A 16,434-nucleotide genomic window follows, 5' to 3' on the forward strand; every position below is an offset into this window, starting at 1 on the left:
ATCTACCCCTTATTATTCTGTGGGACTTGTTACTACTGAACATGGACAAGAGAAAGGAAGGACCAAAATATGGCGACTTTTTTTTTTCCCCCCCAGACTAGGAATATCATCAGCAGCAGTTGGCTCAAAGGCCTTAATTTAATTTAGGCTTGTGCTGCTTTAAATTGGACTGACCCTGAAAAAGGGCAGTAACAATAATCACCCAGAAAGATCTGAAATCTACCAAGACTGTCATCTACAAAATAGGACTCTGTACACAGAAATTTTCCCTACAAAGAGCTGATACAAATCCAAAACCACCAGGTAGTTCAAGAACAGTTCCACTTAGGGGAACACTGGCCCCCATTATAACAAAACTGAATAAATTCAAGTCAGCCTGGGGAATTCAGCCTCCTGCAAGCTCTTGCCCTTTCAAGCGCTTTTCATTTAGTCTCTGTCGATCCTTCTAGTAAAAAGGCATATAGCTAGTTACTGCTCTTAAATGGAGACCGTTGTTTACAGTTTAACCTACCACTAACAAGCCTAGAAAAGGGGAAAAAAGTGGATCAGGACAAATGGTTCCTGAAGGGCTAAGGCTTTAGGTCAGGCCACTGAAAAGTCTTTATACAGAGCCTGGCCCACTCCTCCTAACAGGTGGAAGAAGGATCTGAAACACACCTGGATTGCCAAGGTTTAACTAAAAACTGAGAATGAACATGGTCTGGTGTTGTGGTTCTGCAACAAACTGGTTACCAAACAGCTCACCATCCATCTACAGGTCCTTCAGCATTGACAAGACTGGTGCTGGGGGAACTACCTGCATACAGGACTTTGTCGAATGCTGTTCCTCTTGCAACATCAGTCTCAGAGAATGGCAAGCCTCTGGCATGACGAGTTCTGAGACTCAGACATCACTGGCACAGAGAGCCCAGAACCAGCACAAAGACAGGTCAGATGTATGACACCTGAACACTGCTACTGGGACTTCTCCCGAGGTTTGAAGTTACAGCAACACTCAAAGCATTTTCCCAAATACAATAAGAAGTGTACATGTGAAGTGCACACATTGATGACATCTGAGGCTTCCATTAAAATACATTTACAAATATACTTTTTGATGTCTGTAATATATACAGGTACCTTATAAGAGAATGATTATATCCTTTGGAGAAACACAGAAAAGTTAATGAAAGCCAGGACCCAAGACACAAGCAAAACTTCAGGAATCCCTGAGTATTCTATCTATACTTATATAAGAATGAAGTTTCATTCTGCAACAGGAACTGTCAGCCAGTACACATTTAACAGATATAGGTTTGATCGATCTTGAAACAGCAGTCTCAAATGTCAGTGTGTAACACTATGTATCACTCTTCCTATAGCTCCATCACAGGCAGAAGTGCAGCCTCAACCTTTGTGATTTTAACACCACAGAAAACCTAGAGATTCATAGGCACTACTAAAACACTGTCAGTTTTAAATACACAAGAGAAAGACTGCATCCACTTTGTGGTAAACTTACTGTAGAATAACTATTTCACCTTCCAATGACATCAATGCTGGAAGTTAACAGCTTGACTAGAGTTTGTAATTGTATCCAGATGGTTTATGTGACTTGTTACAGCCATCCCTCCTGGCCACTAGCTAGGGAAGTCAAAGTCATTGGAATTCTAGGGAAGTATCAGGGAAGGAGATGGCCCCTGATCTACACCCAATTTGTACTGAGGGTTAGAATAAGAGATGCTAGAGCAGATATATAAATGCAAATACAACATGGCTGACATGCCTTCATTTTCTTTCTCCTCCTCCTTTCAAAAAAAGAAAAAGAAGAAAACTTGCAAAGGTGAGAGCTGAGAAAGTACTAACTGTACAGTGTTTCTACGAAAGACATTAAGAACTGCATTATAATGGCACGTGCAGAAGTATGCTGCTTTTAAAGGCAGTTCTGACATTCCGGCCAAACTGAACTGATTTCTTTTAATAGCTTAACTACATATCAAGCCTTTTAAAACAGCTTATGAGAGCATGTATTAAAGAACTAGGAAAATTTCTAGCCTTGTCTAGTTTTGTGTCTAAACAAGCAATTTGATTGCACATATTGCCTTCTACCACAGTACAGTCATACATCACACCAAACATTAAACCAGCAGACCTTCCTCTGAAGCACTTTAAGCAGAATGTTTGAGGAAAGACCAATTATCTTCTGTCTCCCTTCCACACTAACAGAACCTCATATTGGACTCGTCCTGGGTTTTGTCATGCTGTCTTCATTTCAGTGCTGCACATTGAGATATTACACTCTCATACCACTAGGCAGCCTAAATTTCCAGACAAATTTCAATACAGCCACAGTTAAACAATAAATAACAATATTCCTTTTATTGATTTAGACCCAAACATTCCTAATTGATTACACAGACAAATGGATATTCAAAAAGTGGACTAATTACCTCTCAGAATCTCTATTTGGATATGATCTTGCAAGTGGTGATACTGCATGGCTAAGAACAATGTAGGCATAATCAAAAACTTGTTTCACTTGCATGGCACCGTAAGAACTTCTGCCAACGTCGTTTCCTGAAATAATGTGACAGTCATCAGATCATCTTTTTTTAATATCAGTAACCAAAAAATTATTCATACTTAAAGCTCAGAAGCCTTAACAATACAGCTTAACTCTGTTTGAACTGGTTAGCCCATCCTACTCATATCAGGAACAACTAAGTGCATCTATCTCAACAAAAGCAGCTAACCTTAGGAATGACACTTAACATTACGCATTCAAATTCACCACTTTTAAAACACCTATGTACCAGTGCCTGAAAGAAACAGAATAGAGATAAGCTTATAGCTCTTACAGCTGTCTTTTAAGAGGGAACCCACTAAGCTTAAAGCATCGTGTCTCACTTACCAGTAGAGTTTCTGCAGGCCAAATTCAGCTTAAAATTCCGCTTGTGCAACATTATCTTCATAGGGCCAGGTATACTTACATCAACCTCTACTTAACCTTATCGAAACTACAGGTTAATAAGCCAGCTCAGACAGATTATTTATCTCCACAGGATAAACCAGTTTGACAAAATCTATCATAGAGGATTCCAGAAGCTTGTAGAGCATTGCTTTTTGATCAAGTTAGTGGCACTTCTTGACTGCCCCTCTTTAAGCATGAGGGACATTTATAGCAGAACTCTTTCCAAATCCAGTGCCAAGTGTGAGGAACCACAGAAGTTAAGAACATGCTAATGCTTCCGTGTATCAGTGACAACATACAAGCATTAGTCTCCCATTTGGCACCTAGAAAGATCTTGCTAGTACTAGCAAGAAGAAAGATTTGGGTTTGGGTTTTTTTGTAGATATGTTTGGCACCAGACACCAACGGTTCACTGTCACCACTCAATTTAAAAGACACAGAGAAAAACTTCTGCAAATTCCATGTTTAAAATACAGACTAGATCTTGAGTGGGTAGAAAGCTGCTTACAGTAAAAGGTTCTCTCCTTCAGAATGATGCTTGAAATGCTGTGAGAACACTGGAAAGGGACGAACCACCGAAGATGTTTATTTTAAGCTTGAAAATCAGATCAGGGCCCATGAACAGGTTTTAATGAAAAATCTACCTTGAAAATTGATGGGTATAGGACAGTATCTATCTGATGGAGGACTGAATCCAACGAGGCTGAATTTGACTTTAGAGGAACACTTCATTCACTGAAGTATTTTGTCCAGCGAGCCATTATAGACAAACATACTGAGGTTTGCCATCCAGGGGGAAAAAAAAACAGCCTTGGCTTTACTACTTGACAACATATTTTAGTCCTTCAGGATTCTCCAATCATAATGCCACTTTATCAGGAAAACATAATCAATGAAAACAGACTGGGAACACAAGAGCATTTTGGGAACACAAAAATTCTTCAGTAATTTATGTGATCAAATAGAAGGTGATCAAGAAATACTCCCTGTTTACTGAAGTAACTGAGTATCTTGTTCTGAATGCATCGCTGCAGTATCCAGCAGCTACTACACTCAAAACTACAGAAGCCTCTCTAAATGGCATATTTGCAATTGAACTCTATCCTGAGGTAGAAACAGAGACCAATGCGGTCCTAGAACAGAGAATCTAGGAAGAAACACATTGTAATCAAGTTCAGAGCTGCACTACAAAGTAGCAGAGAACTTCACAAAGAACTTAGTCCAAAGGCAGCTGAATAGAGACCAAGGTATTTCAGTGGTCAAGAAATCAGATGACGAAAATGTTAATTCTACTAGAAAAACAAAAATTAATTTAGTACTGGTCTTCCAGGGACAGGACATATTGTTGTGTGCTGCAACAATGCCACGCTAAACGTATATACAAAATAGAATTAAATTAAGAAGCAATACAGAAATGGAATATATACAAGTGGCTAAACACACAGTTGCACCTACCACTAAATTAAGAGTTCATCCACGGTGGGACTTGATGATCTTAAGGGTCTTTTCCAACCTAAATAATTCTATGTTTCTACAAATTCACATAACAGGAATTAAGAATACACACTCAATCAAATTGCAATAGTTTAGTCTGATTGATGTAAAAATGCTACATTTGACATGCATCCTGCATGGAGTTTGACCAAAATGAAGACACTGCTGCTACAAACTGTTGGTTACTCTTTTCATCAGCCCTTGCCACCTCCACTGCTGTGCCAGCAAAAGAAATCGTAAGCCTTCCCTAATCCACTTACGGCAACTCAAGCAGTTTAGTTTAAACCACCAACGAAGTTGTGTATGAGTCTTGATTGAAGCAGATTTGAGAACAGAGGCAGGATAGCTCATGCCATAGCATGCCTAGGTTCCTGGATTGCCTCATTCTGCACCTGTAATTAGTTCATAAAAATGTCTGAATAAACAGTCTTATTCAATTATACAGTCTGCAGAGTTTCTGACTTGCACTGCAGCTGAAAAGCAGGTATGGAAGGCAAAGCTACTACGTGAGCTACTGTGAACTGTACCAGTGAAGCCTGTATAGAGGTGGCCCTACCCAGTCCGGGAAGCAACACATTAAAGAAGCCAGAAGATCCCACATTTGCACTTGTTGTCCTGAATAAATTTTCTTCTGAGAGACCATTCTCACTAGCAGATCACTTCTTACATACCTGAGCATCCTTCTTTTGTCACAGTCTACAGACTGATCAGTTAAAGCACATAACCCAAATGTTCTCACTCTTTAAAATCATACAGACTTCAATCCCCAGATGTACATTAGTAGATAACAATGGTGTGTGATTTCATGTATAATTCAAACCTCATTCCTTCTTACAAAGCCTTCATCCTAAAGGAGCATGTCTAAGATTGTCATCACTTGCTTCAGTATTACCACTGCATCAGGTGGCCTTCCATTACCTGAAGCAGTTTTAAGAACGTGGCCTGGAAAGGTAAAGGTAAGACCATGAGCTAGGACTGAAGCAGATCTATTTATGTTAAGCTATTAGCTGGTAAGTACCTTTTTGCAACATTCAGCATTAAAGTGCTTTTTCAGATGCTAACTTCAATGCATTTGTATATTTTTATAAATGCATATATTTTATATACACACACATATATATAATTGCAGGTTCTAATGACAAACATCAGATACTGAAAAACTGCAATGAGTAACTTTGGGTGGCCACTAAGGATAGAATAGATAATCCCAACAGTTACTGCCAATCTCAAATATAATTACTTCCTCGATTTGTGACCTATCAAGATGCAGAAGCAAGCAACATAAAGCATAATTAGTCCTGCAAGTTAAAGCGTCTCTTTTCAGAGAAAACACACTGAATTTAAGGTTTAGAACTTTTGTTAGTTCCCGCAGCAATTCAGAATGAAGAACAACCTTTCTCATGAAGGGAGCAATGCAGGTGGAACTCCAAGTCTTAAAATGCAATTTAGCTACTCTTGCCCACTGCCCATCTGAACCAAGATCAAAAACATTCCTGTTCTGAGCATCAGAAATGACAGAATGACCTTGATAATCACCTGACTCAAAGGCACAGAATAATAAACTTCCCTAACAATCTGTTGAATAAGTGTCAAGGTTGATTTGGTTGGTTGGGGGGTTTTTTGTGGTTTTTTGTTGTTGTTGTTGTTTTTTCCCCCACAACCACAGATTAAAGATTTGTCACCTGCAGAGTCATGTCTTCCAATACAGGATGCTGTTAGACCAATTCCACACAAACCTCTTCTAGGATGGTATCACCTGCCTCGCTCCAACATGTTCCTGTGAACAGACTTCTGAGTGTCTGGCTTTGCAGTTCTCCTAAATGAATATTTCCACTTTTTCCACATCAAAGAAAGGACAACTGCTTTGAGAAACTGAAATTGTGGCAACTACAAAACGTTTATAGAAACTTCCTTCTTTGGATGATGCTAAGGGAAAATTTTTCATCTCATTACCCTGTCCTAGGACACTAACTCAAGATGAAGAATCTTAGGCTACATATGAAAAGCAAGTATAAACTACCACTTTAAAATGCATCACCAGCTAGGTTAGTCTGACGTCTCAAATCCAGATTTCAACACACTTCCCGCTTTAAGTGTACACTCCTGACATCTTTGTTGGAATCTTGTTTCTCAAATCACAGAAATTATAATCCTCTAGCACCCAAGAATAGATCTTTCAGAATCTTAGAGGAAATCCTACAGCACCCAAGAGAATCTGCACAAAACCCACTACGACCAAAACAGCAAGACAACAGGTTGATGCCTGTTCCTTCCAAATCCAGAAACTAACAGAAGGTACTGAGAAGGTAGAAATGATGTATCATATCCTTCTGATAGCAAGACATCACCATTTCACACTGGAAGAAAAAACATTTCCTACAATTTAAAGGAACTAATCCCAATAAACTTAATCCTGTTTCCTAGAAGACTGTCTAAAGCTATTCTTATGAGTTATACCTTTCAGCATCCTAAGGCTGAACTAGCGTACGTGCTCATAGGAGGGACCTTACGCTACTTGGATAGTCTTTAGCAATTGAAAGGCTTTTTTTCATCCCTGTATTTTTTGTCTGATTTCTAGATTAAGTCGTCATTTTTTGAAGTCTTCTTCCAAGGCTTAACCAGAACTTTAGAGAAAGCTGTGATCAGGCTAAAAAAAGATGGTAAACAAAGGATTAAAAATTTGTGCATATATTGCATAAACTGGTTTGAGGGAAAAACTCCAGAGCAGCTTACACGAACTTAAGTCAAAACACATACGCATCCACTCTTTACCAAAATACTTGTTCCCATCTCCTCCACAGTACTGGTACTGACCCTCATGAAGATATAGACACTGAGTGGATCTGGCCACAAACTAATCAAGCAGAGATGACTTGTCAACTGGACAAGGTCCTGAACCCTTGGAAAAGTTTTTTGTACTGGGACACAAGCAGTAGAGAACTAAACTAATTAACAGAATTCTAGACATTATCTACATACACCTGACAGGTGCTTTTAGATACTGTAGGAATATGTGATTGAGTCTAGATCTAGGAAGGCTGTATTTGTGAGTTAAGATTCAAAGAGCCATCCTGTATGTTCTACGTGATTTTCCTCCTAGTTCCATCAGGCAAGTTCTGAAGCTTTATGGTAGCTGCCAGAAAATATCCCCATGGGACACAGTGGTCAAAGAACTTCAAGTTATTGTCAGCTTTCATTTCCCTTGCTAAAACACTTTCTCTCCTGTAGGAATTACATTATCTCAGCCCATAGAACCTCATCTAAAATTTAGTTCTTAACTCTTTGATAGTATATAACTAGATATCTTTCTTTTGAATTATAGTTCTTTGCTTCTGCAAGATTTATGCTAGGAGGAACAGTTCAGAGTCCTTACTAGACTTGCAATTCATTTTTTTTTATTCTCTGAAAAGTCATCAAAGAGAAGACAAAATTGCAAAGATTAACTATTAGCAGTGATTAAAACATTGTGCAGCATACGTAGTATCTTTTTTAGTTCTCAACAGATAGGAAGGAACAGTACTGGAGGACAGTAAAGGTTTTTGACTCTAAAGACATGTGGCTCATGCTGCTACTGAAACGGGTCTTCAAGCAAGTTAGTACACATCTACTGAAGGAAATCTCAATAACACAATGAAAGTTCTGCAAAACCACACCTATTCCTGGCAAAGTACAAGAGTCATGAGGGACACAAGCTCAGAGATACAAACATACCGGAGACGTGGTTAGATAAATGAGTACTGTAGCTTGTAACCTCTTCTAGAGGACTACAAACATTCAGCATACTGAGTATTTAGAAAGGTGCCAGACTTCAGCTCCTGATCCATGGTATTTGCTTTAAAAGTGCTCTACATAAGCAGTCTACCCACAAGACGTGACAGTATGGAGTTTGAGTGCCAATTACATTCTACAAATACTAATGCTTAAGTCCAAATTAACTGAAAATTGACTTAGTTAAAAAGCTGTCTTGGAATTTCAGCTACTTGTGACAGTCTAAATAGAATCCAAACCGAGTACTACAAAGCTGGAAATTTTTTTCAGGAGCTCAGACAAAATTAATCTTGATTACTTTGAAGGTTACCGAATCAAAACCAAACCTTAAAGAAAAAAAACCCTTAAGTTAATTACTTTCAAAAGTACATGCAACTAGAACTGGCATTCTCCAAAGGTCCGTGTGCAGCACAGAAGCCAGTTATGCAAACCAGACTCTTCACACCAACATCATAACACAGCTGCTCCCTTACTACACATTCAGTGATATACACCCATGTTTCTGTGCAGTCCCTACTGCACCGCCTTGCAGGGCAGGTACCTCATCTGGGGCACTTCCTTCCCTTATGGTATAACTTGTCTGAAGCATGGCACCACAGAATGTGGCCAGAAAAAGCTACACCTTCTATTCCCATTCTCTCATAACGGACAATGAAGAGCTGTTCCTACTAATAAACCCCGTTCCACAATTTCCTAGACCTCCTTCTTCTGCTGCCCCTCAGCACTGGTAAAGAATCTTATTATACACTCAACAGTTCTGAATCTCCAACGCATTATATATCTGCACTGTTTGCATACAATCCAATTTTCTCAGGCTATGAATCTTGGGACACTTCACGTCCTACTCCCTTAGTGCATCTCCGTAACTGTACCTTGACATCAGAAAAGTCACTTCTCAGTGCAGCTTCTTAACTCATCTGGTGGACTTTAGGGACTCTAATGTAAGCTGTAAGAGCACAAGTAGAGCCAGAGCTTTAGAATATTGCAAGAAGTGTACAATCTTACCAGGCAGGAGAGGATCTTCAATACATAGCATGGATGGTCTGTATCCATTAGTCATGACTTTCATTATTTCTTCTTTGGCAATATAGGCACCTCCATTTTTTATTCTAATACCAGTTTTCAAGTAGTTAAAATTCCTTCCGTAAAGTTCAAAAAATTCTATCAGAAGCATTCCAAGGTTTTCATCAGCTCTTCTGGCATCAATTCTTGGATGCAGCTGTGACACAGAACAGTTGTTAATTATTAAAAATTAGTGCTTTTCAGACCATAACAAAGTGCAACAAAAAGCTCTCATTTAAACAGCTGAGCATAATCTCTTTACCCAAGTCTGAATTGAGTCATTAATTCTTCATGTACTTAAACCACTTTCACATAACCAAGAGGGGGCAGCACTTAAGTAGTATCTGGAAGCCAAAGAATTCCTTCTTCCCTCCTCTTCCAGCTATTTGCGGATTAGTAAATTCTTTTCCTTAAACCAAAGGCAATAAAGAAGTACTGCATACTACATCACAGGTTAGTTAGTAATGGAGTAATATACCTGATTTTTCACAGAAAAGCCATTGGTCTTAATGTTTTCACAAGTGGGAGGGAATCTATTTACCCCCATTGGAATACAGTTCTTTTATCAATCCCCACATGTTATATGTGGTATGCATAATCTATAGCAACATAATCGTTAACAGCAGCAGGATATGTAGGTTTTTCCATTATCACAGCTTCTGAGAGGTGCCTAACACTGTACCTCGTCATACTCATACAAAGCTTACTGTCACAAAAATGTACTGGAAGAAGTTATAACTCATTAGCTATTTCATTAGTTACCTACAATATCTACCAGTTTTAAGTATGTCAAAACCTAGCCAACATAATTAAAAAACTTGACTGTTTGATTTCGTAACTTTAATAAACACTGAATTTAACTACTCTGTACATTCAGTATCAACAGCCTAGGATGCAACAAACTTAAACTGCATCCTGGCAGATTTACAAAACACTAGTAAGATGATCCAGGTACTGGAATAGACTGCCCAGGAGGGTAGCATAATCCACATCACAGGCCCTGGTATAGAAAGCAACACACAGCCTCTATGCTGTTCACAAGGCTCCTGCTGCTTTTTCAGTTCACAGTGAACAGAAGTTCTTAGAGGTTTGAGAGGCAGTCTGTAGGAGCTGCCAATGATCAAACAGCTAGAGTCATAAACATAAAGCTGTGCATTGCTAGGGGAATCTAAAGAAACAGCATCGTAACAGAGTGTAAATACAGAAACCAAAATATTTTAAAGAACACAGAAACAAATAAGGAACAGACTTACCTGCAGGAAACTAATTGCCATTAAAATTAGGCTGTAAGAGCTAATTCCACCAGTAAAAACTTCATTCAAGTCCCTCTGAAGGAGGAACTGTTTTAATACTAAAATCAAGTAAGGCAGCAAAGAATATTTCTGCAAAGCAAGATAAGTCACATCAATGAAAATGTCAACATTCCAAAACAAAGAGAGAACTACATAATCTCAATACAGGAAGATTCATCTTCTAATACAAAAACGTTATTCAGTAGTGTGCTATAGTGTTTCCACAGGAAGAACCGAAACATGCTTTTTTATTCTAGAATAGACTTCAACCCTTATTTGATCAAACAGCTTACATATCAAATTTATTTCCTCCCCCTAAACAGTAAGATTTTTATATCCTTTTTTGAATGCCAGTGTCACTCATAGTCGAAGTTTTCCATCTAAACAGTACTTTTACTGCAGAGCATAAAAGTAACTTTATTTTAAGTACGTAGCTACAGAAGAATTGGTTTCAGACATTGTTTAGCAAGATAATATTCATAATCAAGCACCACTTAAATTCAAGGTAAGCAAAACTTGAACAGACTTGCTTTAGAAACAAAGTTTAGTACCTATCTGCAGATCTAGATATGACTGTAGAAGTCTGTTCAGTGTACAGGTTTATCCACACAAAACACCTAGCACTCAACGGCAACACTGAATACACACCAATAGAAAATAAATTAAAACATCCATGTCTAATTAATGAAAATAGTCTTCAGCAATAGATCTTCAAAAGTCTTAAGCCATACCAAAAAAAGTTAGCTAAGCATCTAATGCATCCTTGGTAAGTGGTATAACATTCATTATATAGTTGATACCTTCATGTATTCCTTGATAAATCGAGCTGCCTTCACACCAGTTTCTACGTTAAAACTGATGTCAACTTTCACTTCTGTCTCCTGGTCAGTAAGTTTTATTATTGGTACCTGAAAAGGTTAAAACAAGGTTTTACGAATCCCCAGAAATGCAACGCTGGTGCTATTCTCCACCTTATTCACTTAAGACACATGGATACTATCAGTCCAAATGAATGCAACTATCAAGACAAGAAAACATGTTTTTGAGAAAAGATAACAACCCTAACTTGACTGACAAGCAAACACTTTTTAGTGAGGTGATTAAAAACACAGGCATGTATGATCACATTAACATATGATCACTCATGTACCATCCCATAGCTATTAGATATCTGCCTTCACAGCTGCAATATCAGCTTTTTGTAAGACAACTAAATTTACTTAATTTAATGACTCACTGCTGTTCATAGGAGTGATTCTACTCTCATAACCTGTGGGAACTGCATTACCCAGCACTGCACCATTCACTTGTTAAACTGACAGAAGACCAGCCTAGCAGAAAAAATAAAGCACTGTGTTGGTTTATCAAGCTGAACTGGTTCACTGCAGAGTCAAATGAAAGCCAGAACGGATCAAAGCAAAGCAGGAGTAGCAGTCTTTCCTCTTCTGGCAGGAATAATTTATTACAGAACTACTGAATATGCAAGTTCAGTCTCACACCACCACCTTGAAGGCAGTATCCTACAAAATGGTCTTACAGTCATAACTTAAAACTTCAGCTGATGGCATTTATTTTAAATTCAACTTCTTGTATTTTTAATCTGAAGTCAAAAACAAAAAAGAGCAGAAGTATAGCATCATTTTATACCAACAGCAGAAGGAATAAAACAAGAAAGGCTGGTAAAATTGATAAGCCTAGCCTAGTGCCATTATCCATCACTAACTGGTATCACCAATTCTGAAAATCACACCCAAAGATTACCAGAGTTACTGTTATGTACCGCTACTCCAACTGAAGCCATTGGAATCTTCTAGACCTAAAACAGTCACCTTATTTCAGAGACCTGAAAATGCAACAGCTTGCTAATAGAAGTTTGGAATACTCTGCTCCTGGAGAAAACACCACTTGTTCAGTAACAAAAAATTCTCATATTTTAAGTTTTTAGCATATTCAATGTGATCTGTTAGGCTTACAAGAAAGACGTGAGAGATACTATATATCAGTTTCACAAATTAAATAAAGCTCTTATGTAGCATATTTTGGAAGGGAAAAACAAATGTTAGGCTTGGAACACTTCACTGTCATCAGAAACAAGACAACCTGAAAAATTGGGGTTTCAAGCTAAATAGCTCTAGTTACTGGCCTCTGGCTCAAAGTCCTCTCAAAGGTCAGTGTAAGAACATTATACAAATAGTTAACTTATTTTACTAGATATTTTGCAAATACTGACTTTCAGATCTTTATTGACAACATAAGCATAAAGTATGGCCTTCCAGCAAATACAGTACACAGAATTACCGTTGTCCATGTAAAAAACTGTGTCCTATTGTTAAGCACATACACATTCTACTAAAATACTGCACAGAGCAAAATATTGTGCTTAAGAAAACATCATTTGCTTGATGAATTAAGAACACTATTTATCACCAACATCTTAAGGGGTCTGAAAGCTTTTCATTTTGGTATTCCAAAGACTATTACTTACCGTAGCTTTATCAAGTACTTTAATGGAATATGGCTCAGCCACATTGTGTTTTCTTAGTGCTTGCTCCAGCAGCTGTAAAGGGGGCCGTTCCCATTTCCCAAAAACAACTAGATCAATATCACTGGACAAAAAGAACACAGCATGAGATCCATAAGGACTAAAGTATAATACTCTACCAAAAAAAAAAAAAAGGTAAAATTGGCATTCTCCATATTACAAGTCCTTCAGGGTGACCATTCTGCAACTTTTAATTTAGGTTCCCCATAAACTTCCTTTAGTTATGTTAAGTAAGAGATGGTCTAGTTCACTTTAGGACACAAAATAGTATTCTGGTTTCTTGCTTTCAGTTCTCTGATGAGCTCTTTAAGCTCCTCTCCCTTTTACCTTTCTTGCTCCCTCCCCTCTGACTTCCACAGCCTAATCCCATCCCTCATCAACCCACGTTGACAGGAATGTTAATAGTCCAAATAATTTTTATCATTGATCATTATTCACAGAAATTAAACTTCCAGTGCTTTCCTACTGAAAATTTAATTTATGTAAAGACAACATACTCTTTAAGACATAGCTATACAGGTTTTCCACATTCATCTATTAAACCGTTTAGCAATATAAACCACTGAAATAAGGCATTTTGCTCCCAAAAAATAGGGAAACACAGCGCTGATGACTCCTCTGACTTTGCACAGTAACTCTGTGACAAGTGACACACTCAGTAATTCACCTTATTTAACAAAACACAATCTTCACACAGGAAATACTAAACATTCAATTTCACTGTATCTTGAAAACAAAGAGCCAAAGACTAACCCCAGACACAAGGAAGAAAAGGAAATTCACCAAAGGGTCAGTAAGTACCTACAACAGTACAATGATATACCAAATACTTATCTCAAATCTGTATGTTCAAGAGCTCTTCCCTTTGTCACATGGGACATTAGGGAAAAATTTTACTGGAAGTTTGATAAGTTTACACATTCCAGTCTAAATTCACCTTTAAAATTTACCATTACTCTAAAAGAAGACAAGCTTTACATAAAAGTAAATTATTACTTACCTAGTTGGAAGATAAAGCCCTGTACTAAAGCTGCCAAATATCTGGACCTGAAAAAAACCCAGACCAGTGAAATATCTTGTAATTATGAACACTCACATCATTTCACTTTCACAAGACTTAAGATTTTTCTAGACCTGTTAAGGATATAGCCCAGTAAAAAAAGTTATTGAACTTACTTTACTACATACTCTGTTAAGCCTCAACAAATACACTTTCTCTTATAGATGCAACTTTACAGGAAATCGTATTTTTTTTGAACATACAACGACCACCAATCCTGCTAGCAGCAGAGCATAAACTTTTGAAACAAGTCCTTTTCACTATTAATTTCTAGTTTGACAGAAGTTGTTATAATTTTCCTTCCTTCCTGCTCCCTTCTTTACTTGTAGGACAGCTTCACTGAAATTAGAAGAGTTTAAAGGAAATATTTTTCCAAACTTTTTTTGTTTAAAACCCAGCAAGTGTATCTAAACATATAATTCAGAGAAACATGAATTTTACTGTAAAGATGACCATGAAATTGTGGTATGTGTTTGTGCGTGGAAAAGAAGGTATGCTGAAGAGACATTCACAGTCCGCATCAAATACTTTTAGCATGCTTCCAATCTAGAGAGCTGAGACATTCTTCCCCCTCTGCTACAATAGAGCAAAATGTACAAGTCCACATCCTTGAAGTGACCTATAAAAAGGCTGGGCAACACTGGCCCATTTCAGTGTTTATACCTGTTCCCACAAGCTAGAACAGTGTTATTACTATGGAAAATTGCAGGTAAGGATGAAGCAGATGACCTTTACAGTATCTTTAGCTCAGCACTGTGGCCACAGGCCTCACTCTGTGATGGAAGCCTTTGAAATCACTTTGTTCTGAAATGTTTTTCTGCTTGTTAATGACAACGCTACTATCTCGTATTCAGAAAGGTGATGCTAGAGATACAGTTTACATTAAATTCCTTATGGATGTTCTTTGTTTGGAGGAAACATACTCTCTGGGTAATAAAGGGTTTGAAATACAACAACTGTCGTCACAAGATATCTCAGGAAGTCAAGTCCAATTTTCCCACTAAATCAGGGCTAAATTAATTCCCTGAATGTCAAATTTGTGAAGTCAAAAAATATTCTGGGGTTTTTAACTGTTTTTTTGTAAGACACTTGTACTTACAAGCCAGGAGTCCTTGCAGAAACGGATACATAGGTAGTCAGTCTCACTTTAATATACAAAAGGAATATTAAAGTGACAAAGAGACAAATTTCCTAAGCTTTTACTTTAAGAAGTGCACTTCCTGAAGTGGACAGTTTTCACATCCCCAGTTCCCAAAACGAAAAGAATTATCAGTGTCTTCATTAACCTGAAATCTAGGTTTCAAATTTCCTCTTTTTAAAATAAACTGTCAAGTACTGCAAGAGCTGTAATATCAAGTCAATTGGCTTAAGATTGAAGTCTTATCTATTCATTTCTAAAACACAGAAAGATGATAGCCAGGTTAAGTGAACCGAGCTCTACAATGTACTAGAGAAGCAAATCAACACTTGAGTTACACTCACATCAGCTGTAGGCCAAAGATCTTTGATGACCGTTTCTATTCTTTTCACCACTTCTCTTCTCATAGCTGCTTCTTCAGGACGAGGGGACATGAAGTCATAGAAGTCAATTATTTCTTCATGTAGTCTAAAGGAGAAAGTAGCACCAGTTATAACGATGATTTAACTATTACAATAAATTTCAACAAAAACAGGCCACAGGCTTTATTTAATATCATCGTTTAACAAAAATCAGCAGTACTTTCAAGAAAGGTGAATGCCACAGTAATAAGGCTTTCATATGGGAAACTGGAGGGTTCAGGCAGACATATTCATATTGATTTTCAAGGCAGCACCTCACAGTAACGTCAACGATACCTACACATCAGCCCTCAACATACTACCAGAATGCTAAAGACCTCAAAAGACACAGGATGCAAAAAAACAGTAGATATTTACTAACTTTCTTACTGGCTCAACAGCGAAGGTCAAATTCAATTCCTGATTCCCAAAGATTATTTTCCTTAAAAAACAAAGCGTAGTCCTAGAAACTATGCAATAATCCAAATGTGAAGCAGCACAAGACCAATTAAAATCTTCAAGTAGGTTTATTCTTCTAGGGATTTTTTTCTTCTGTGTATGTGGAAGTTTACACAAACTTGGAAACAGGCCACTAGCATTAATGAGTTTTTGTAGAGGGTGATAAAAGGGACCTTTGAGTACTCCTTGATGTGAGAATGTCCAGTTTGATAAACGGGGATTCCTCTGACCACTCAAGACCTTTATTAGCCATTCATTCATAGAGAAA

General features: G+C 37.8%; 1 protein-coding gene across 8 annotated transcripts in view; it reads right to left on the bottom strand.

The window, feature by feature from the left end:
* Window positions 1-16,434, bottom strand: part of TENT4A (terminal nucleotidyltransferase 4A) — a 65,948-nt gene that overhangs the window by 30,850 nt on the left and 18,664 nt on the right. For all 8 annotated transcript variants that reach the window (XM_074576259.1, XM_074576258.1, XM_074576256.1 and 5 more), the window contains exons 2-8: window positions 15,651-15,774; window positions 14,109-14,155; window positions 13,052-13,172; window positions 11,367-11,474; window positions 10,528-10,656; window positions 9,218-9,431; window positions 2,430-2,556 (exon numbers count right to left, since the gene is read on the bottom strand). In XM_074576259.1, coding sequence (XP_074432360.1) covers window positions 2,430-2,556; window positions 9,218-9,431; window positions 10,528-10,656; window positions 11,367-11,474; window positions 13,052-13,172; window positions 14,109-14,155; window positions 15,651-15,774 — 870 coding nt within the window. The remainder of the gene's footprint in view (window positions 1-2,429; window positions 2,557-9,217; window positions 9,432-10,527; window positions 10,657-11,366; window positions 11,475-13,051; window positions 13,173-14,108; window positions 14,156-15,650; window positions 15,775-16,434) is intronic.

This window comes from Larus michahellis, chromosome 2 (assembly GCF_964199755.1).
Source record: "Larus michahellis chromosome 2, bLarMic1.1, whole genome shotgun sequence".
Classification (NCBI taxonomy): Eukaryota; Metazoa; Chordata; class Aves; order Charadriiformes; family Laridae; genus Larus; species Larus michahellis.